At 40.5% G+C, this 24,934-nt stretch overlaps 1 protein-coding gene across 1 annotated transcript in view; it reads right to left on the reverse strand.

Annotated features, from left to right (window-relative positions):
* Positions 1-1,775: 1,775 nt before the first annotated feature.
* LOC308164373 (serine protease 33-like) overlaps positions 1,776-24,934 on the reverse strand; it is a gene marked incomplete at both ends in the record, with an annotated part of 28,009 nt that continues 4,850 nt past the window's right edge. The window contains 8 exons of the mRNA XM_080538477.1: positions 1,776-1,783; positions 9,176-9,432; positions 9,536-9,707; positions 9,824-10,088; positions 10,343-10,488; positions 11,841-12,109; positions 12,212-12,371; positions 13,015-13,035. Of these exons, the coding sequence (XP_080394603.1) occupies positions 1,776-1,783; positions 9,176-9,432; positions 9,536-9,707; positions 9,824-10,088; positions 10,343-10,488; positions 11,841-12,109; positions 12,212-12,371; positions 13,015-13,035 (1,298 nt within the window). The remainder of the gene's footprint in view (positions 1,784-9,175; positions 9,433-9,535; positions 9,708-9,823; positions 10,089-10,342; positions 10,489-11,840; positions 12,110-12,211; positions 12,372-13,014; positions 13,036-24,934) is intronic.

Below are 24,934 nucleotides of genomic sequence, written 5' to 3' on the forward strand. Positions count from 1 at the left end.
TTAAGGGAGCAGCAGCAGAGAATGTCTTATGACTTATGCTAACCCGTACAGGCAGCATGATTGCATTGCGCTTCACCAGGACTTGGCTGGAATTCATGCACACACAATGATCTCTCTCGTGGTGTAACGTTAGTGCTGCTTGGCTGTGGACTCTATAGCTAACGTTAGATGGGGGTGTTCTGCATTTTGTTGCTAGCTAGCAAGTTGAGGTATCACTGTCACTGACATAAATGCAATACCAACAATGGGTGTTAATAATACTTTTTATTTGGAAAAAAAAGATATAAAAAAAAAATCTACACTAGCCTAGTTCAGAACTAATGAATGCTTTTTATTGCATGGAGAAATAAAACTCATGCAGTCTGCAACCCAATAATGTTGTCTTGCAACCTTCCATTTGAAATGACTGGGCTTCTGGTGTAACATAATGCAATCATGCAGCCTGTGTGTACATGTAAATGAGAACTTTGCTGATTTTGACAACCAGTTAGTTTACTTCTCTGTCCATGTCTTGTTGAACCAGGTTGAGCTGCTGCTGCCCTCCCCAGAAAAGCAGAGTGTCAGGGAAAGAGAGGAAAAGGAGAGAGAAAAAGATGAAACAGAGGAAACAGAGTGCCAAGTTCAGGACTTCAATTACTTTGCCTGTCCTGAGCCTTCCATGCTAGATCACTTTTTAGATTAGGTCGATAGATTTTTAGATTATTAGTCTTTCAGACTGCCAGCATGTTGATCGGCGGTGTCGGACCGATTGTGTTGGGCCGGTCTGAGCCACATGGCAGGGCCTAATTTTTGTCCCAGTCCAGCCCTGGGTACAGCAGAGTTCCTACCTGTTCTTCTATGTCTACAGGTACAGCAGAGTTCCTACCTGTTCTTCTATGTCTACAGGTACAGCAGAGTTCCTACCTGTTCTTCTATGTCTACAGGTACAGCAGAGTTCCTACCTGTTCTTCTATGTCTACAGGTACAGCAGAGTTCCTACCTGTTCTTCTATGTCTACAGGTACAGCAGAGTTCCTACCTGCTCTTCTATGTCTACAGGTACATAGTTCCTATCTGCTCTTCTATGTCTACAGGTACAGCAGAGTTCCTACCTGCTCTTCTATGTCTACAGGTACAGAGTTCCTACCTGCCCTTCTATGTCTACAGGTACAGAGTTCCTACCTGTTCTTCTATGTCTACAGGTACAGAGTTCCTACCTGTTCTTCTATGTCTACAGGTACAGCAGAGTTCCTACCTGCTCTTCTATGTCTACAGCTACTGCTTTGGCCACCGGTTATTTGACCCTTGTGTTACTGAGGCAGAATCAATGAGATATAGCCAGCTAAGCTAACTTACAGAAACAGGACACTGCGACCCAATACGACCTCAGAATGCCTACAGTACCATGCTGCTAGCTGACCCACTCATTGATCCTGCCTTGTGCAATCCTTGTGCGATCCACCCTCCACCTGGAATGTATTGCCAGCATGTGCTCTGTAAGTAAGTGTTGCCTGTCACATTATGGTTCCAGGAGTGCAGGTGAGCGAGACGAGGGCTTGAGGGAGAGACAGTAGGCTCCAGAAACCTACGCGGCTTCACAGGGCCCAACCTGGGCAGTGGGCAGCACCGGACCCATCTCATCAACCTGCCGGTTGGTGCGAGGTGTTGGTCTTGATAGACCGGAACCTTTTTTCTGGATGGAAGTCTTTGGAAGAGGTGGTCAGCGGTGATCTTTCCTGCTCTCTTACTGGTCCTGGAGGGGAACAGGTCCAGGACTGATGGCAGGTTGCAGCCCGGTTACATGCCTAAAAAGACAACATGACGCACAGAAAGAATATGTTTCTGTTTTGGTCAGTGTGGGAAGCATGGCGCGTTCTGGCCTGCAGGTGGAGCCGGACTGTGGTGGAGTGTGGATGACGGGGCTGATTACGGACAGGTGTGTTTGTTCCCCCCGGACAGTGAGGAAGGCAGAGAGATCCTGCCACGGAGAGAGTGCAATACTTGAGCAAGCAGATCCCGAAAGGGGAGACAGCCGGACGTGGTCGTCCAGGACGGCGACCCGCACTCTGTGTCACGCATTGTCTGTACATTATTTATTTATTTTTGAAAAAAAACGTTGAAAAGAAAAGAGGACGTTTTGCTGAGTTGTACTCTAAAATAAACAAGCTGCTTAACCCATTCCCCTGTGTCAACCTCCCTCTGTGCCTCGAGACTCTTACAGTCAGACATGGTCCATCCTCAAACCACATCTGTCTGTCAATCCATGAGTCTACAATAAAACATTCTAGTCGGCTTGGCAGAGTTATGGTCCCTTACAACACAACCGACAACACTTCGCCTGCGCCCACAAAAACATTTCCAGATGGCACTTATTTCAGGTCAACAGCAACCAGTTTATGACAACACCAACTTCTCCAACAGAACGACCATAAGAACCCGAAAGTGATGCATATCCACCTTCAAATGACTTGAAACTATGGATGTCCCGATCCGATATTGATATCGCATATCGCCGCGATATTGGTCCTGAATGCTGGATCGCAGATCGCACCAGACAAAAAAATAGGCAGCGATCTGAGGCTCGCGATCCGGCGTGTCACTCACGTGATGACAACAATAGTAGTCAGTGGTCACGGGCATGAGAGTTGGCTAGTAGCTACCTGTGTGTAATGAGTCTGACAATGTCATGATGCTAGCTGGTGAAATCATAAACCATTTGCTTACGTAATTTTTCGGTTGTTTACATAGTCTGAAACTACAGATGGTAAGCATTCAAATGATGCGTCATACATTGAAATCGGAAAAAAATTCAAGACGACACGAGTATTTGAATGTTTGTTTGTTTGTATCAATGTTTTGCTCAAGAATGGTGACTGCTAAAAACGCTGCTAACAGCTAAAGTATGTTTACAAGCCAGGTATCACTTACCGGTAGCCTCTGGCAACAGTGAATCCAACCCACAGATTATAAGTATTTAGTGATCGTTAAACTGTTGTATATTATATCGAGTGGTACTAGGCTCAGTGGCGTAGCGCAAAATCCCGGGGCCCCCCCGCAAGGTGGCGGCGGGGGCCCTTTCGCAACGGAGTAAAAAAAAAAAATGCGTTTTTTAGAGGCCGATGCGTTATTGACGTTGCGAAATTTCGCAATATGCACTCTACATTCTAAATGCTTGACTTAGCAAAAGGTACAAACAAGTGAGAGCAATAGCCTATAACTAAAACCAAATGGTAGACTACACTACATCAGTAGAATGTATTATAAGTAGAATAGTACAAGCTTTATTTCTTTTAACAAAGTGTGGTGTGCACAGCAGTGTGATATCTGTAAACATATCTGTAGACTCTCCGCTAAGGGTTGCCAGATGGGATTGAGAATTGCCAACCTAACCAATCTAAAAACTTCTATGTGTATGATGCACTGACAGCCTGTGACTGTGAACCTGGCCGGACCCTGCCCTTCTGCCTGAGTTTGAGTATGATGCTGTCCAAATAAATGTTATTGTTTAGTGCTGTACGCTTTCGTGGTATTATATTGTGTGAATTATCATCTGTATGTTGTTTTTCTTTCACTCGACTAACCGCCGAGATAATACTTGAGACATGTACTTCCGTAAACATACATTTTTTATTTGATTTTTTTACAATATCGGACCGACAGTCCCACATATAGCGGCTATAATGTCCGAATAGAGAATCTACCACCACCTAAAGAATGCTTATTGTACTTTGTATTGTATTTTCGCTTGCTCATTTTCCTTGTGTCTCGCTGCCTACGTTTGACGTCAAAGTCATGTTGCTATTGGATACGGCTAACTACCGGTATGTATATATTTTTAAATATAGGCCTATATATTAAAATTAAGGTTGACACAATGAAGGGCCACTTATTTTCTTTATTTTATATATTTTTAAATTATATAAAAATAAAAAAAAACGTTTGGATCCAATGTTAGGGGGCCCCCTAGTGGCTGGGGCCCCCCCGCGGTGCGTCGCCACTGACTAGGCTACACTTTTAAAAAGGGTGCTATAATTGATTTGCCATTTGTAAGAGAAGATAAATAGAATAAAAACCTGAAGGCACTAAAACTAGAAATCAGACAGTAACTAATTTTTTTTCTACAATGCTGAATGCTGCAGTTTAAATTGTTTTAACTTTAAACCAGTTGGTCACTGAGTACTGCAGAGTACTGTTTTTGTTGCTTGAATAAAGGCTGGTCTTTAATAGCCAACTGTTGTTGTGGACTATATACTGGGGAAGTATTTGTTATTATTCAGGAGTAAAACAATAAATACAAATATCGGATTGATATCGGTATCGCAGATACCTGAAGCCCAGGTATCGGTATCGGTATCGGTAGTGAAAAAATGGGATCGGGACATCCCTACTTGAAACCCATCACACAATATACTGTACATATATACACTCACCGGCTACTTCCTTTTCAACTGCTCGTTAACTCGTTAATCAGCCAACACGTGGCAGCAACTCAATAGATTTAGGCATGTAGACATGGTCAAGACGATCTGCTAAAGTTCAAACCAAGCATCAAAATGGGAAAGAAAGGTGATTTAAGTGACTTTGAACATGGCATGGTTGTTCGTGCCAGACGGGCTGTTTTGAGTATTTCAGAAAGTGCTGATCTACTGAGATTTTCCAGCACAACCATCTCTAGGGTTTACAATGAATGGTCAGAAAAATAGAAAATATCCAGTGAGCGGCAGTTCTCTGGGTGAAAATGGTGGTGGTGGTGTAATGGTGTGGGGGATATTTTCTTGGCACAAATTTTCTTTAACTGTGTGATGCTGTAATGTCAATATGGACCAAAATCTCTGAGAAATGTTTCCAGCACCTTGTTGAATCTATGCCACGATGAATTAAGGCAATTCTGAAGGCAAAAGAGGGGGTCCAACCCGATACTAGCATGGTGTGCCTAATGAAGTGGCTGGTGACTGTGTAATAGAATAAAATTCAAGCAAAAAGATTTCAGTCAACCTCCCAGAAGCTGTCATCAGTAAAGCCGTAAAGCCGGGATTGTGGGACAGTCTTTTTTGTCAGTCTCATTTTTAAAATGATGAGCATCCTTCGGTCATCCACACAAGTCTTCCTTGGCCTACCAGGCCGTTTGCAAAGTTCACCAGTGTTTTTCATCTTTTGAATGATGTTCCAAACTGTTGTTGCTGGCAAGCCTAAGGTTTTTATTTTCACAAACTTCACAAAGACTAACCAGAAGCACCTGTCAAGCCAATTTTCTAATACTACTTTAGGGGGACTATGTATACAAAGGGTTATCATTTCTCATGTCTAATCTATAATTAGAATCTCAACTTTAACCTCATAGTAATTATTTGATTTTTGATCCCAGAATATCTCTTCTACAGCATTGTGAAGAGATTGTGAAGACCGTAAAAATGGTTTTAGACAAGTAAAAGGCCTTCACCAGATCAATGTTGTTTATTACAGTAAATATTTGATACATTTAAAACATACCAATAATCCATAACATATAGAGTGAAGTGTAGTATGTATACAGATAAGTGAAATAGAGTAGTGCATATATGTGCCATGTTAGGTCACAGTGACCTTGGTCTTTGGATAGCTGAGTGAGTCAATTACTTGTCAAATACATTGCATGAGGTAGCAGATTGAAGTTAGCTCATCATCCTAGCTTTGGAGCTAAACGACTCTGTCGCACTTTGTCTGTTGCACAGTTTGTTGTTGTTGTTGTTGTTGTTGTTGCTAGCTTCTGACTCCCTGAAATACCTCTCAGATTGCGGATGAATTCTTAATTAAACAAATAAGTTTAAATTAAGTTTAAAACTTAACTCCTATAAATCATGTCTGCACAAACATTATGTTTGAATAATAATTGAAAAAAATAAACTCAGATTTTTAGGTTACCTACTTTAATTTAAAATGCTCAAAAAGAAGCAAGAAGTAGCTTTTTTGCTAACCACAATTTCTCAGGCAGCAGACTACGGGATTGACAGTTTGTGTCATGTGCCCAATGTATTAGCAGTCTACAGTGTCTCTCATGTGTGGATGTTTCTGTTTGCAGTTGGATACTATTACATTTTTGGTAAGCTACTTTTAAACTAGCTTACAGTTTTTCTCTATCGCTTTAACACTAATATCGGAACCTCAAACACAATGACCAAAACCTGAAACTGCTGTGTTTTATCTCACTCCAATTCTTCATAATGATAAACACATTTCTTGCTTATCACTCATTTTGCAGCTCTAAACCACACAGTTACAAAACACAAAATACAATTCTCTACATTTGGCACATTCTTCCTTGATAAAATCTCTAGTGTTCACATGGAAAACACGACCATTCAGAATGCTAAACTCAAACCACCAATCACACAATCACACTCCTCATATGGGCAAACACCTATTTCATTTGAATTCGCAATCATAGCTTTAGCAATAAAAGTGCCAAATGTGAGCTCTCCTGTGTTGAAATATGTCTGAAGTATATCAGGGCTGGATTCATCATGCCAGGCAATACTTTCCCATCTGCTTGACCAGGGAGAACATTGCCTGTGATGTCGACGAGGTCTTTTCATTTCATTTCAAACCTTTATTTAAAACTCGATAGGCACTGAGGTCACCCTCATTTACAGTGACGTCGAGTGTACAATAGAATAGTGAGCAAGGGCAAACAAACAGTGAGCAAGACAGGATTAAAGGGAAAAAAAGAAAAAACTAAAAACAATTGCAATTATTAGAATACAGTTTTTGCACCAGGAGTTAGAGGTAGAGGCAGAGGGGAGGACCTCCAACCGGAGAGTTTGCTGCAGAGTGTTCCATGTATTAGGGGCATCAATTTTAAAAAAGGCTGTTTTACCCAGGTCTGAACGCGCATACGGAACCCGAAAAGAAAGCCAACTATTAGATCTGGTCACATAAGTACCAAGACTCCAGTCTAATAATGATGAGATATAAGGAGGAAGCTTGCCACAGATGGCCTTGAAAACGAACAAGTTCCAGTGGTAACTGCGCCTCAGAGAAAGAGAGGGCCAGCCAACCTTGTCATAAAGTATGCAGTGTCATAACTGTACCCGGTAATAAACCTTAGAGCTGAGTGATAAACTGAGTCCAATTGTTTCAATGTAGATGAAGCTGCATGCCTATAGATAACATCACCGTAATCTAATACGGACAGGACTTGTGGCCTTTGTGTAGTAGAGTATATGCAGAAGGCTTATTTTATTTTTTCTATTGTTTGTTCTGTATGAAGAACACTTTACAAATCCAACTGTCATTGCTGAGATGTGTACAGTATTTCAGAATTAAAAAACAGGCTACTGTACGTATGTAGTGTAACACTGAAAATGCAAAAGGCCTACTGATAATCTTATCATAGTACTGTTTTCCGCTGATCATAGTGTTTTCCATTGTGCACATCAGTGTTCAATTGGTTCTTACAAGTGTCTATTCATTTGATGGTGTGTGTGTGTCATTTGACGACAACATTTCATTTTGAGAAGACATAACATCATTTTGAATGCAGTGTTTGCTTTTGCAAGAGATTTGTGGAGTTTAGGGTTTTGTGTGTGAGCTTTTGGATATGTGTTAAGAGAAAACGTGTTAAAGCGATAGAGAAAAACTGTAGTACAATTGTTTGCAACTTTACATATTTTATAACAAAAGTTAGCGAACGGGTAGTTTTTCTAGCTTGCAAAATATAACACTGTGTTAACTCAAACAACAAGATAACTTCAGCTACAACGTTTTCTTACCTGTGCGTTTTGAACAGTCTTACTAGATTACATTAGATTCAACTTTATTACAGTCCTTACAGACTTTACAGTCAATGCAGTCTTACTGCATTTTAGCACAACATTCTAAATGGCCAGTTCCATACTTGTCTCAGATATTATCTGTACCTGCCGGGAACTGACAATGCTGACAAATCATATATCTGATTTATTTGATTGGGTTTGGTCTGGTGACGAACGCATATAAATCCAAAATCACATTAATCCAAAACGGAGCACTTGAGGAAGAGAAGATAGGACAGAATTTTCTGGAAACAACAGTAACCTCTTCGTATTTGGTTGATGCTAATTTGATTTGGGGTGAAGCCAAAATTAAAACTAAAAATACTGGAAATGACGGTTTTCACTTTACTGGGCCTTAGTGGGCCTAAGAAGACACAACAATGAGGGTGAAGGAGAGAAGAAGAAGAAGATAAGAGAGGGGAGAGAAAGCTAGGGAGGCTCCTCCACTGGTTGTGGTGGCTGAGGTGGTATTGGCAGCCGAGACGTCCGTGCTGTTGACTCTGGGAGACAGGAACCGTCCCAAGACACCTGTGAGGAAGTTTGCATAGCGTGATGTCGCAGAGAAGACCATAGATGAGGCGCGTTGCTTTCCTCGGTCTGAGGAGGTTTCGTTACTGCTGATGGTCAACACCGCAGCTTGAAACCATGCGCCGTCCTGCTTACACATCAAGGGGCCTCCGGCATCGCCCTATAGGTTTTTTTTTTTTGAAAACTTTATTAGAATGTTTGCAGAAGTAGGTACATGAAAGTACATATTACATACAAGGTCAACTAAAAGGATAAAAACCCAAGAAAGCCACTGGCTTATTTCAATTGGGGTCCTTGATTAAGGGAGAAGGAATTGGTGGAAAACAAGGTTCAGTTGTGGCTAATCTGGCTATATTAATCTTGTGGCTATAATCTTGTGGCTATGTGAATATAAAGACATGCTAAATAGTTAAAGATGGATTGCAACCGTACAGATGTGCAGATTGATCATCGGTCTTTACCTGCAGTAGTGTCACAGCTCCAGTGCAAATGTTGTCAGTTGACGATGTATTCACACAGTCCACCACAGAGGTTTGGAACTGTTGCAGAACTTGCTCAGCTGAAGACGGAGCGTGAGGTGCATTAATTCTCATATCGATGCACACACACACACACACACACACACACACACACACACACACACACACACACACACACACACACAAACACTTAAAGGTACACACAATAATTTCTCTGTACCATAAAAGAGTAAACATTGCAGTAAATGCATTTTCATTCGCAAATAGCACTTGATTTTTGTGACATTTCCATAGGTTCAAGAAATTAAATGACATGAGAGCAGCTTTACTCTTTTTAAAACATGACTCAAAGCCATAAGTTCTCTTTCACACACGCATACATGTGTAGTTATCCACTCACCTCCGCCTTGGCCCGCTCCCCAGCCGGCGGTCCAGCATGTAGACCCTGATCTGAAGGTTCTGTCTCCACCGTCCAGACAGAGAGGCGTGATGTAAGTACCGAGTGTGGGATTGGTGGCCAGATGGAGGACAGCCACGTTATTGCCTGTGAAGTTGCTCAGGGTGATGTTTGTAACGTTGATTGTCACCTCAAAGGGGTTGTCCCCGTTCTGCTTCAGTCGACCCAGGATCACATTCCAGTCAGAGGCATTGGGCTGACTGAAGAGAGACTGTTTAGTGAGGGGAAACACACAGCCCTTCCAAACACTGAACCAGGACTTGTTCCTTCTTGCTTTGGTGTAAATGAGTGAGTGTGTTTTACCTGGAGAAGCAGGCTGCATCGCTCAAGACAGCGCCCTCTGCCACCAGCGTTCCACCACAAACATGTGTTCCATTCTTCTGTAAGCTGGCCATCCAGGGCCACTGCCCTGCTGATGCCGTAGTGCTTCCTCCACCAATACGGGTGTTCAAATCAGCCGTGCCACACACCACGGCTGCAGAGGGGGGAGAGGGTAAAAGGGGAAGAGGCACAGGTCCATTCCAGTGTCAGGCTGGGGATTCATTATGATGTAGCCATAATAACATACTGTAGGGGATAGGTGACACGTACGTGCTGGTGTGGGGGGGACAGTGGTTGGGGGCGGTGGCAGGTCAGTGCAGGTGATACTGAGGTCACTGTCAGTCCCGCTGGAGGAGAAGGTGACAAAGCCTGGCTGGTTCGTGGTGATGTGGCTGTTGATCCAGGTCCGGTACTGGGACACTCTGGTATAGACACCAGGGAAGTTTGCCAAGGCACAACCGTTGCCAAAACTCACAATACCAGACTGGATCCAGCGAGTACCCTGTTTGCTCACCATCGGACCTCCTGAGTCCCCCTATGCAGGAAAGGATCAGCAGTTGACAGTGAGATCGGTTTAAAGCAGCAATCCGTAACTGTGATTTGGCTGGCCTACCAACTGGAGTTAAACAATCCGAAAAACACGGGGTTGCGCTTCAATAACTTGGTTAGAGAGGAAGATGCACATTGCATCTTGCACAAGTAACCTTGTGCTGTTATTTCCCTATATTTTGCCATAAAACCGATTGCACCATTAAGACATACAGTGAAATGTTATTGATAATAACTCACCTGACAGGAATCTCTCCCTCCCGCCAGTAGACCAGCACAGATCATGTTGTCTGTGATGCTGCCCACGCCGTAGAGGCAGTTACACTGCCTGTTCCCCACTACTGGCACTTCCACTTCCTGCAGGGTCTGGGGCGAGGGCAGGTTCACTGATGAAAGACATATTCAACCAGTTAATGAATACCTTCGTACACCGTGCTGCCAAAACAGACTCATTTTGTGTGAATACAAGACAATCCGAATGATAATAATCTGTTGACATTCAGCTTTATATATGAATACTCAATGTGTCCCTTACATATACTTCATACATGCTGACATATCTGAATGTGGCTTTCAAATCGTAATAATGTACAGTAGGGTTAGGTACGTTTAATAAGCTCACCAGTAACATACCGGACATACTGCACACAACTCATACAGAAAGCTACAATACAGTATTCTTGTAATGTAAACATATCCATCATGCTCAACACTGTCTCCTGGTGGAACTCCTGCGACATTGTCACACCAGTGGGGACTTTCTAAACTTACCTAGGGGGCACTATGCATAAAATGTGTTGTAATTTCGGAATGGTTAAACTAATGTGTACACATATTACCATCAAATAAAGGTGTAGAATGTCTACTTTAACCTCATAGCAATTGTTTGATTAGAAACAAAAAACGTTTTGGAGAGTAGAGTCAAAAGAAGAAAAATGCTTCACTGTCCCATTACTGACGCAGGGCGTCAGTGCCAAGTGTGGAGTCTGCTGTCAGGATAGTCGATTGTTAATTTTATTTACTACAGCTACAGGCTGCAATGTTTGTAAACAGTGAAAGGGGTTTATAATACACTGTAAGCCTATCCATTAGATGTGTTCTACGATGCTCCCTGGTGGTTGTTTTGTACATATTTGATCTATATTTTGTTTTCATCTAGGTATTTTTCATATAATTGTCTGTATAACACAACTTGTCTTTACAGTATATTGCTGTAACATAGGTAGGTAGGTGTTGTGAAGTCATGCATCCTTAGCAAATTTCAGGGCCTTTCCATAAAGGGATGGTTCAGCCTATTTTCATATTTAGGTGAAGTATGATTTTACCCTTGTCCTCAAAAAACCCTGAATCTGCAACTCATATCACAAACTCTATAAACATTTTAGTTGCTACAAGTTTAAAAAAGTTATTATTATAATTATTATTATTTGTGAATTAATCAAATATTTTTTTTAAACATCAATACCATTACTTTATGGATTCATACTTTTTTCAATGCCCAAATCCTATAAATTAAGATTAACAAAAAATTACCTAACTTAACTAATGAAACATAGAAGGTCTCATGGTCCTGTGAACTGGCACAGTGAACAACATTCACATGATGAGTTACCTTGCCTTGTCTTGTGGTGTGCTGATAACTGTCTGTTATCACAAAGTATTATTCCTATGACCTATTTAGTGAGCATAGAGTATATTGACCATTTACCAGATGACCACCAGCCCCATCAGTCCTCACCTCCACTCCTGATGTCCCCCCAGCCGGTGACCCAGCTATCAGTACCAGCATGGAAGGAGCTCTCCCCTGCTGCCAGGCAGACCGGCAGGATGAAGTTGTTAAAAGACACAGGTGACGAAAGCTTCAGCAGACACAAGTCATTTTCACTGGTACGTCTGTTGTAGTCGGGGTGGGGGGTGATCTGTGTAACTGCCCGGGACACTTCGTTAGCGTTGTCTCCCTCCTGGTTCCTCCGGCCCAGGTAAACAGTCAAACCGAATGTGCTGGTGCTGAGAGAGAAGTGTGGGTGGAGGGGGACGTTAAAGAATGTGGTAAATGTTTTAGTAAAAAACGTTTGTAGCTTAAATAACAATTGTATGACTCCTCCTCACCTAGAGAAACAGTGAGCGGCAGTCAGCACCCACTCACTGTTTATCAGGGAGCCTCCACAGAAATGGGAACTTCTATGGAGACTAGCCTGCCAAGGCCAGCTCCCGTCAGGGGCATCCTGACCCCCAACGATCCTGGTGTTTAAGGGTGGCGTTCCGCATACTTAGAAAACGGATCAAACAAAGAAAGGGAAAAAAGGATACTGAATGTTAGATTCAATGCTCTAATGTTAACGAGTGAATGCATGAAAATGTTGATGAACACCACCATGACATAAAGGTACAGGAACTGAATGCCATACCAAGACCAATGCCAAGTAGGTCATTCCACCACACAGTTGTAGCTGACAGTTATATAACTAAATACCCACATGTCTTGACGTTCTGGGGGTGAGTGCACCCAGTAACGATGCAACTGATCCCAAGCTTAGTGTCTACCTGTCACTGTCCCAGCTACTGCTCAAGTATGCAAAGTATGCAACTCTCTCAAGTCTTCTGGTCTCATTGGATTAGCTTGATGGGATTATTGCTTTCCTTTCTCAGCATCAGGTTTCTCAGGCAAATTTGAGTGCATACAATGAGAATGCAGCCTCATTAAATCTCTTCTTTTGTACATGTGGTACACAGAGAAAACCAACGTCAGAAGACCTGAGAGCTCTATTGGGCTGATATGCTAGCAAAAGGTCTTTCAGATATTCTGGTGCTGTGCCAGTGAGAGCTTTATAAACAAGCAGAAGGATCTTGAAATCTATTCTGAACTTATATAGAGAGAATGGACACTGGATTGCAGAAGGAAGGGAACTTACCGTCCAACTGGGAGTGGGACCCTGAAAAATAGGAGGAGAAAACAATGAATCAATTCATAATATTCATCAATTTGATTTTGGCACACTGTGGGCGGGTACGTACTTCTTTACACCACCAAGTCATGTTTCAATGATACGCTCCTGAACACGAGGGCACATACAAGAAGCAAACTTTAAGCCCAAATGTCATTTGTATTGTATTGTAATGTATGGTTGATAAAAGCATAAACGTGCAACTATACGGTTATTTCTTTATTATTATTATTATTATTTATTATTATTTATTATTTTACATGTGTGGCTACCTATAATGTAGGCCTATTGCCCATCAATAGTCCCATGTATTTGTGTGTGGGGTGTCAACATTGCTCCTCTGTGAGAAAACTCTGACTTGGCAGATTGTTTGTCATGGGTCTGAATATTTTTCTGGGAAGGATGCAATCCAACTGGTTTTACCAGTCTACCTTATTTAGTGTTATACTAGAACATGCTAAGCGTGTCTAAAGTGGCTTCCTCTCCTGTCTATAGTTTGTGCTGATCTGAAATAACTGAATAGGTGAAAGCAAACCACAGGGTAAAGGTCTGCCTTCACTCAAGGAGAGGAAGCAGGGGAACCTCTAATACTGTATGTACCTCTAATACTGTATGTACCTCTAATACTGTACCTCTAATACTCTATGTACCTCTAATACTGTATTTACCTCTAATACTGTATGTATGTACCTCTAATACTGTATGTACCTCTAATACTGTACCTCTAATACTGTATGTACCTCTAATACTATACCTCTAATACTGTATGTACCTCTAATACTGTACCTCTAATACTGTATGTACCTTTAATACTGTATGTACCTCTAATACTGTATGAACCTCTAATACTGTATGTACCTCTAATACTATACCTCTAATACTGTATGTACCTCTAATACTGTACCTCTAATACTGTATGTACCTCTAATACTGTATGTACCTCTAATACTGTATGTACCTCTAATACTATACCTCTAATACTGTATGTACCTTTAATACTGTATGTACCTCTAATACTGTATGAACCTCTAATACTGTATGTACCTCTAATACTATACCTCTAATACTGTATGTACCTCTAATACTGTACCTCTAATACTGTATGTACCTCTAATACTGTATGTACCTCTAATACTGTATGTACCTCTAATACTATACCTCTAATACTGTATGTACCTCTAATACTGTATGTACCTTTAATAGTGTACCTCTAATACTGTATGTACCTCTAATACTATACCTCTAATACTGTATGTATGTACCTATAATACTATACCTCTAATACTGTAGGTACCTCTAATACTGTATGTACCTCTAATACTGTAACTCTAATACTGTATGTACCTCTAAGCAAAGGAAAGCCTCGTTCAGGCAACTCTCGATTGGGATTCAAGCCTCAGGCTTGTGTCATCAAAATCAGGCTTGTGTCATCAATGTTCACAGAAGTCTGGTTTGAAATTCTCGATTTGGGCGCGTGCCTGCAGATAGAAGGAGCCCAGAAGAGCCGATTGTTGAAAAGAAGATACTAGACTGGAAAGTGACAGCGCAGCACTCCTACATATTGATCTTTATGAAGACGAAAAATAAGATGTAAAAAAAGTGGGAAATGGTTAGGCAACTAATTATTTAAATGCCATTAAATGCACAGGTCATACTAGCCCCTACTTAACGTAAACTTCCTTGACACGCAGTAGGAGAGGTATTCAGTCTTCAGCAACTTCAAAGACAGTAGTGCACGCACACACACACACACACACACACACACACACACACACACACGTGCACGCACACACACACACACACACACACACACACACGCACACACACGCACACGCACACACACACGCACACACACACACACACACACACACACACACACACGCACTTGGCTGTGATAATTGATATGTTTTTGTCACACCATGTTTAGTAGCAACAAGGAGGGCCAAATTGTTTTGGCTGCAGTGAATTCTACCATGAATGACAATGAAATGTCACAAAGGAGAGAAGGGATACAATGAGAAAGAAGTCTCAAATGAATTGGTGGGCAGATATAAATTGTTGGAGGTCACTGTTTAAAATACGCATATTATCATCACAGCAGCTTAGATTTGTGTTCCTTTCTTTAACAGAATAATCCCAAAAATAAACATGAGACAGAGAATAGTTTATGATTGCAGAGCCTTGCTTAATCAACTTGATAGATGGATTAACTCCTTGCACAAATGATATAATGCCTTATTGATATGTATTCTCTATATTCATACACAAAAAAAGGACAGAAATAAACTACTACTACAATCTCCTATATTTGTTCAAACAGAGTTGATTAGCATATCAAGTCGTTTTTAAAATATCCATATCTACTCTCACACAGTCCAGTTGTGCATCTATTCTAATGTATGAATATAAATGACATAGCCTATGTGTTAGTGTGTGTTATGTCAAAAAATGATGAACATTGATCGATTGCTTTCAGATAATACTGTCCTTGGTCCAAGAGGCAACCCCTGTGTGCACAACTGACATTTTCTTCTGGATGCCTTGCAACATTTTCATATGCACTAGAATCGTATGCTATTAGACTTTCCTATGTTCTTTGATCTGATTAACTCAATTAAATAGCATACCATTTGTCACATCTTTCACCATTGCCTTATGTGTGTGTGTTTTTTTTATTGTGTTTGTGAAATGCACTTTTAAACTGAATTAAACGAATTATCATTGGCCTGGGGTGTTCCGGTGTTCCAGTGGTCTAGCGGCTTACAGTGCACACACATGTCCATGCGGGCTTGGGTTCGAATCTGGCCCATGCCCTGCTGACGTGCGCTCTCCTCCTTACTTTCTTGTCTTTGTCCAATAAAGAAAATATATAAAAGTGGGACTGCTACACTAAAGAAATTACCTTTAAAAAGGGGAAAAAACACTAACCCTAACCCATCAGTAGCTTAGAGAAGATAATACATTCCCTCAGAAATGGAATCACACCAACACTCTACATTGTAGACTAGATAGGTACCCACTGCAGACACATTACATAGAGGGAATTTGTGTGGCTTACAGAAATGACATAGAACATTGAGATTTCATTATGGCTTTACATTCCTGGTCTTTGGCAGTTGTTGTTGTCACAGTCCCATAAATGTTTTCATTGGTTCCATAGGGATATACAGTAGCTTAGCTGTTCTCTGTGACTGTAGTATGGAACTAGGGCCACTGGTATAAACAGTCTATGCGGTTGTTTGGGGCCACAGCCGCTAGAGGTGACCACACTTGGCCACACTAGCTCTCCGTCGATGTAATGCAAGCTACCACCCGTCAATCAAAAACTCTGCTACCACCACCCCTGTCTGTCAACGAAACACCCGACAATGAAAAACTCAGCTTCCGTCCTGTCCCGTCCCACCGCCCCCCCCCCCTCCACCCCCTGGCCTTGGTCCATTTCTCCTTGGTGTGGAGTGTGTGTTTCAAACCACGCAGTAAAGGCAATGTCCTGAGCAAAGTCAATACCAGGACCAGGTTCCTCGCCAGGAAGTCCCGATTAAATCAAAAATGTGTTAAAACCCTAGCCTCATGCCTAGTTCAATGCCATTTTGATTATGCAATCATCTCATGGTACTGGAACCTCAACAAACCTCTGAAAACCAAACTTCAAACAGCACATAATAAATTAATTAGAGTGGTGTTGGGCTTCCATTACAAAGCGCATGTTGGAAAGGCCCAATTCACGGAGCTTCAATGGCTGCCAGTTGAAGCAAGAGCCAGTCAGATGCCTCTAGTGACAGTCCACAGGGTCCTGAACAACAGAGCTCCGGACTACTTTAATAACTTCTTAGAGAGAATAGCACACTCACAACAGTAGAGGAAGCAGCAATAATCTAGTCCCCTGTAGACAGAGTAAACAAATAGGAGAAGTTTCATTCAGATATACAGGTGCAGTGGAATGGAACAAGTTGCCTTTAAACATCTTAGAAACTGACAGTACAGCAGCTTTCAAGGCTAAAATCAACATACAGCTGTTTCGCAACATTCCACTGTAAACCAAATAGAGAGTTATAGATACCAAATAGGACGTTTTTATTATTTTATTGCTTTTATTGTTTTATTGTTTTACTTGTTTGTAGGAAGTTTTTATTGTTTTATTGTTTTACTTGTTGGTTGTTTTTTGATGTGCTTCGTCTTGCACATTCAAGGACCTGTTTGTCTGTTTGTTCTGTTGTACTGTATGGGAGTGGCAGTGGCTGCTGGTGTGGCCCCTTCCCCTCGTGGACCTCTTTTCAATTTATTTATTTTGAAATTCACAAACTTTCAACGATTTCAAGAACCCGTGGGAACCCTGTATATAAAACATGCTGTCATGAGGAAGTCCAACCTGCCATGGTCTCAAAGGCAATTCCCAGAAACAAAAAGGCAGATACCTTACAGTACATGTCATTGAAAGGCAATTCCCAGAAACAAAAAGGCAGATACCTTACAGTACATGTCACTGACCGGCTACACCAGGGACAGCGACGGAAACAAAGTCACAGACTTTATCGCTCTATCCCTGACAATCACAAATGCCTATGTATTGTATTTTTTGGGTCAATAAATAAAATAAAATAAAATAAAATAAAAACATGTACAGTAGCTCTATTAATCTAATACAGTAGGTAGACATTTTTCCTCATTTAAAGGTAAGGTTATACATATATTATATATACATATAAGGTCCACAACTCTCCCCTTCAAATTGATTGTTTGATTGAATATGTGTTATGCCAAGTACATCTGAATGCCATGTAGTTGTACGCAAGCCTAATATAATTATAGAAATTAAAGATATTATTAGTGATACATTAGACCTGTACCATTATGTTATATGTACAGGTTTTCCTTGTAATACACCTGTGCCATTTTTCTTTTTTCAATGTAATTAATGAATCTTCATTCCTCTCGGCAACTCAGCTGCAAAGCCGCAAGTGTACACCTGTTCTAAAAATACATTGTTTTACATTGTATTAAAACAATGTTAACTACCACAGCTATGCTGACGACACTCAGCTTTATATCTCAGTAACTCCCAACGACTACAAGATGATTGACCACCTGATAGATTGTATTGCCGATATTAATATTTGGATGACACAAAACTTTCTCCAACTCAATCAAGAAAAAACAGAGGTATTGATCATTGGCGAGAAAACTGGGAGAGAGAAATTATCTGCACACTTGAAAACACTAGCTCTTAACACTAAGTGTCAGGCCAGGAATCTTGGTGTCATAATTGACTCAGATCTAAATTTTGAAACTCATATTAATAATACTATTAAAACATCCTTCTACCATCTAAGAAACATCACTAAGGTACAATCATTTCTCTCCCAGGCAGACACTGAAAAATTAATGCATGCGTTTGTTACTAGTAGGCTAGATTACTGTAATGCTCTCCTGACAGGTCTCCCCAAAAAAATGATAAATAGACTACAAATGGTTCAAAATGCTGCTGCTCGTGTCCTTACTAGGACCAAACGAAGAGCGCACATCACACCTGTCTTGAGATCACTACACTGGCTCCCTGTCAGTCATAGAATAGACTTTAAGATCCTTTTACTAGTTTATAAATCACTTCACTGTGATGCACCCAATTACATGGTGGACATGCTCATAAGATACACACCAGCTAGACCCCTACGGTCTAGTGGCACGGAACTTTTAATAGTGCCAGAGGCTAGGACAAAGAGATTTGGAGGATCAGCTTTTAGCATATATGCTCCTAGATTGTGGAACATCCTACCTGAGGGCCTGAGGTTGTCTGCAACTCAGGACATTTTTAAGCGTGACCTCAAAACCTACTTATTCAATGTTGCCTTTTGATACTACGGGAGACATTGGACATTATAGAACTAGGATCACTAGGCCATTACACCATACTCGTGTTTTGAGATTTGTGTTGACAGGAAAATGGACCCGGGTGCTGATGAGGCACTGTCAGCTCCAAATAGCACCTAGAGCAGTACTGGAACCAGTACAAGGGTGTACCAGGACCACCATCAGGTTGTATTGCTGTCATCTTTATTGTCTTTATTGTGTTGTTGCATCATAACTGTGCCTAAGATTCTCTTTTGGCAGGACCTGTGACCATCCGGATGCAGAACGATGCAAATATAACACTACATTTATGGACAGAGTGTACGCCGATAATATGCAAGGAATTTTTCCTGGATACATGGTGTACAGGTTTTTGCCCTTGCTTGCTTGCTTTGTGCCGGTGGTCCTTGGCCTCCCCTTGGGGACCGCTGGGTACTGGTAGGCAAACTGGCTAGTAGTCGCTCTATTGGTAGAGGGCTGCAAGGGAATTTTTTCCTGGCTACATAGTATACAGGTTTTTACTTTTGCCTGCTCGCGGCTCTGTCAGTATTGATTGATTGACTGATTGACTGAACATTTTCATTGTGTGAAGCGCATTGAGTTGCATCTTGTAAGAAATGCGCTATACAAATAAAATTTGATTTGATTTGATGATTGTAATTGTAATTGTTTCATAGAAATATATTTCTAAGGGTTTCAATGATAACCAACCCCTATTTTCCACAGAATGGAAGGTTCCACTTCATAGCCAGACACAGCACCCTCAAGACCCAAACTAAGGGTCTATACTTTCCTACTATTGGTAATTCACTTAGGCTCACTCCTTAAATAAGCCCATATATCATATGCATAACACAGAAAAATGTGAATGGAATAATAAATGAAATAGCATGCAGGTAATGTACACCAAATATTCATGCATAAAACAATGTTTTTAATATATAGTGAATATTTTACATTTTTGTGGTTTTGTGGTTGAAACTATTCCTTCCATGCAACCATGAATATTCACACATTCATACACCTGCTGTTTACAGTCTAACTACTGGTAAACTAATGATTAACTAACATAGCTTTGCGATGGTAACTGCAATGTTCTAACCATACCATGCAGCATCAAGTGACATCTATGTTCAAGTTCCCTGGGTTACTTTGATTGCTATGACATCCATATAGCCCACAAATACTAATCCAAAAAGTTGGCATGACTAGTTCCTGAACTCCAGGACTTTGTCTGTATATACTGTATACAACATTGGAATAATGGAAATTGTGCCACTTACCATTTGCATGAAAGGCAACCATTAGAGTCAACAAACACAGTACTCTGTAGACTGCCATCATTTGTTCGTGTCCGGCACAGCAACCTTGTTTGTCTAAATAACCCTCTCTCTCTCTCACACTCCTCCCTCCGCCCTCAACCTGGGAACACCTGTTTCCTCTACCTGTATGCCAAACTCTATAGAATGTTTGAGGAATTTGTTGGCTATTGTTTCCCCTCACGTTGTTCAAATGTTCTATATGTATATAAGCTCATTTATTCTGTGCATGAGGGCAGTTGAGACTATCTGAGGCAACTGTAGCCCTGGTGTGTTTTTTTAAAATGTATTTCTCCATTGTACTTGTTTTATCAATTAATTGATTAGCCATGTACTGTATGACTTGCTTTGTGTCATGTTCAGTGTTGGGGAGTAGTTCAACTATTAGTTAAACTGCATTATGCAGTAGCTGTGTGGTAGTTGAACTAAATTCAAATCCTTGTAGTATTTCCAGTAGTTAACTATTTGTTTTGCCAGGTAGCGGTGTACCTGATACTGTCCCTACAAACTATATTTTTCTAAAGGGAAAAATAAGAATACATTATTTGAATTAAACATCAAGCCATTGAACTTGAATTTCCCCACTATTTCTTACTTACACTTTGCTCCACTTCACACGTTTTTTATTTCTTTTTATTTCTTTCAGAGAATTTCAAAGTAGAATACATTTGACAAACTATATTTAAGGCTACTAATGGTAGTTTTCGTAAGTAATTGGTAATTTAGTTAAAAACATTTTCAGAGTAGCTTACCCAACACTGGTCATGTTGAGAATACAGTGATCCAAAAGTGCATGATTAACAAACAAAACAAGCATAACAAATAGCAATGTCAAAACAATTTGTGAATATAAACATTAGCCTTATTCTTTACATTTGTGCTCTATGATTATGACTATTATTATAGAAAGAGAGAGAGAGAGAGAGATTGAGGGAGGATCATAGCTTAGAGGCCAAGAGTATAATACAAAACAATAGAGCAGCTTATCGCAGAATCCAAAAGACATTCAAATAAAAAAACTAATAACAAAAGCAGGCACCTTGAATGGATTTTCAGTCAAACAGACAGGTAGCATTTGTCATTTGTCAAAGCACTGCCATTACTGCAAGCATCTCTGAACACATATGGTTGTAATGTGATTGGACCTGAAAAAGAAGCTTGCTCTGCCACATTCCTGGCTACTATGTACTAATGACTGGAAACACAAATGCACAGACTATTTTTGTTGTTTATCGTTTCATTGTCAGCCAACCAGGAAGGCATGTCATGACACTCAAGCCAATGAAAATTCAAGGATAATGTTCATTGTCTTGAAAAGGAAGTAAATCCATCCACATTGCTTAGTCATTGCTTTTTAGACTAAAGAACATTTCAAAACTTATGAGATCAGTTGGAGCAGCACCTTCATCACATAATAATTAATGATAAGAAGTACAGGTAGTAATTAAGTCATTAAATGAAAAGTACAGTAAGTATTTAGACAGTGAAGCATTTTTTCTTCTTTTGGATCTATACTCCAAAAGGTTTGATTTGAAATCAAACAATTAATATGAGGTTAAGACTTATAAGAGGGGTCTGATCAGGCTTTCAGAAGCTTGGGGATCATATGAAGGTAAATTGGTGACAAATACACTACCTTACGTAACTTATTGTTTATTCTTTAGGTTCTATACATCAAGCATAAACAAGGGTTCTTGTTGAAATGACCAGACCAGGCGTAACAGTGACATTCCCCACTATGAGCTTACAATGAATTCAATAAAATAGAAAATAGAAACGTCTATAAACTGCTTGCAAATCTTATTGCATTTATTTTCATATCAAGTTACATGTTTGCAAGTGTTGTATTTATTCATACATCAGTGACATGTGGTCACCTTCCATATTCCCTAGGCACTGCTTCCCTGTTCCCTAGGCACTGCCTACTTTCCATGTTCCCTAGACACTGCCTACTTTCCATGTTCCCTAGGCACTGCCTACTTTCCATGTTCCCTAGGCACTGCCTACTTTCCCTATTTTCATGGAATTTGGTTTGTTATAAAGGTGAGAAATTGAACATGACATTAAATTAAATTCACTGGGGGCAAAACTGGTGAATCTAATCAGCTCTATGCCAAAACATGATCCTTCTGAAGGCCACAACTTCCTCTGGGACATGCAGGCTCCGATCTATGCAACTCATCTGTAAATTATTTAGAATTTCAGATTTTGTGAGTTTCTCCAAAAATGTTAATTTCTATATCTAATATATTGTTATAAAGCCGCCTTGTTGCTTGTTATTGCTCTAAATCGATGGTGATGTGGTAGATGGTGGCTATTTAGAAAACATTCAGTCCTAGAGCCCCGGATGCCCAGGCCTAACGACGTCACTGGTTGTGTTGTTGACTCACTCATTGCCTTATGAGTGAAGTTTGCATTGTTGTGTTTGCCTGCTTAAGTTTGAATGGTTTGAATTATTGGTGCGCCGGCGACAGCATTCATCATGAAACTAATATGACACTAGACTTTACTTATAACGTTATGAGTAGAGTCTGTGCATTGCCTTAAATTGCTTGCTGATTCTAGGCAGAGTGGTTTTGTGTCATCAATTTACCTTGACAGTGATAGCAATTCTGGGCCCTTCTTCGGAAATTAAGTAAAAGGTAAAATGGAAGGAATGTTCTAACGTAAACTCACCCTACCTGTTAATCAACCCAACTTACCAATCCTTGAAAGGTCAACACCCAGTCATGCACTACACACGAAGATATGCAGTTTGATGTGGGTAAAACTGATCTGACCAGGAAAATAACCCAGAGTCATCCTGTCACCATCAACAAGGAAATACATTGCTCTCAAGGATGTTAACAAACATTGAACGAGTTGTTGACAGACAAACGTCTCCAGCATACCTACCATGAGTTTCTGTCTAATGCTGAGAGACAATCACAAGGAGCCTTTGTAGAACTGGACAGTAAGATGACCACATAGAGGCCTTCAAATGGCTGGTCTACCTAAGAGAAGGGCCAAACAGTTAGCAAAATATTGCTCAGTATCCGCTGTTGTCCTTTAGAATTGTACATGTATGTGGACATAAATAAAGCATTTAAAATGTGTGTGAGTGTGAGTGTGAGTGTGAGTGTGAGTGTGAGTGTGTGTGTGTGTGTGTGTGTGTGTGTAATTCTTTAGGCTTAGGGTTAGGGTTAGGCCCTACGAGCCAGAACGATAGTAAGGATTAGGATTAGGGTTAGGGTTAGAATCCTTGCGATCGTTCTGGCTCGTAGGGCCTAACCCTAACCCTAACGAATTACTAAACCGAGGGAACGAATTACTAAACCGAGGGAACAGATTTACTCAATCGAGGGAACAGATTTACTAAATCGAGGAAATCAAAAAACACATCAAAAAATGTTTTCTACCATGTGACCCCAGGAGGGCTCCGTACAATTCAGAGTGCCAGGTGTGTGTGATAGATTCATCCGTTGAATAGAATACAAGTCATATAATTACAGCGAATGGCATCTGTTCTCTGAAAGACAACAAGAGGCACATGCTGACATTAAAGACTTCCCTTTTCATTATCGCAACTTCGAAATAAAAGCGTGAGCTAAGCGTTGTTGAAAATCAACGACACGTCGCTAGTCAACTAACACAGCTTGTTTTGTGAGCCTGCTAACAATGTAAAGTAGTGTTCTAGTTAACTAGGTAACAATGTAAAGTAGTGTTCTAGTTAACTAGGTAACAATTTAAAGTAGTGTTCTAGTTAACTAGGTAACAATGTAAAGTAGTGTTCTAGTTAACTAGGTAACAATGTAAAGTAGTGTTGTAGTTAACTAGGTAACAATGTAAAGTAGTGTTCTAGTTAACTAGGTAACAATGTAAAGTAGTGTTCTAGTTAACTAGGTAACAATGTAAATTAGTGTTCTAGTTAACTAGGTAACAATGTAAAGTAGTGTTCTAGTTAACTAGGTAACAATGTAAAGTGGTGTTGTAGTTAACTAGGTAACAATGTAAAGTGGTGTTGTAGTTAACTAGGTAACAATGCATTGCAAGTATAATTTTACATTTCACACGAATAAGCAGAATTGTAGTAATCTAAAAAAAAGTACAGAAGAGATATATAATGACAAATGTCAGCAAAAGGTGTTTATTTTTTCACAATTATTTTATAGTTTTTATTTAAATAAATGTACATTTGCCCCATGTTGTGACAGTGTTGTGGGGTGAGAGGGGGGGGGGCTCACACATTTCTTGTCCTCCCAAGGGGGGCTTGACAAAAAAGTCTGAGAACCACTGGACTAAAGAGAGATGAGACTGTTTTCTCTGTGTTACATATCTCCATGATTCATGTAAAAGAATGTCAACAGAATGCAACACATCAACTCGCCAGCAGGCGGCGCTATAGGATAGGTTTCCCTTCCTTTATATCCAAACCCTAACCTCACCCTAACCCTAGATATGCACTACAGCGCTGTTATTCACCTACATTGTAGGTGTTATTCACCTACATTCAATTTGCAATATCGATTCCTGAGTGTATGATTTTCTTCAGTGTTTAGGAGGGAAAATTCCCTTTGTCTGAAGTTGGAAGGAAAGTTCCCTTTGGGTCAAATTTACCATCCCTCAGAGGGGAATGTCTTGAGGTGTAAAATCTGTGATGTCATGAGTTGAGTTCTAGTGAGAGACTAGTTGTAGATGGTATGAAGGTGGAGGTGAGAGACTAGTTCTAGGTCGTCTTTGTC

The sequence above is a fragment of the Nansenia antarctica genome, assembly GCF_963989245.1.
Source record: "Nansenia antarctica genome assembly, chromosome: 1".
In the NCBI taxonomy this organism is placed as follows: Eukaryota; Metazoa; Chordata; class Actinopteri; order Argentiniformes; family Microstomatidae; genus Nansenia; species Nansenia antarctica.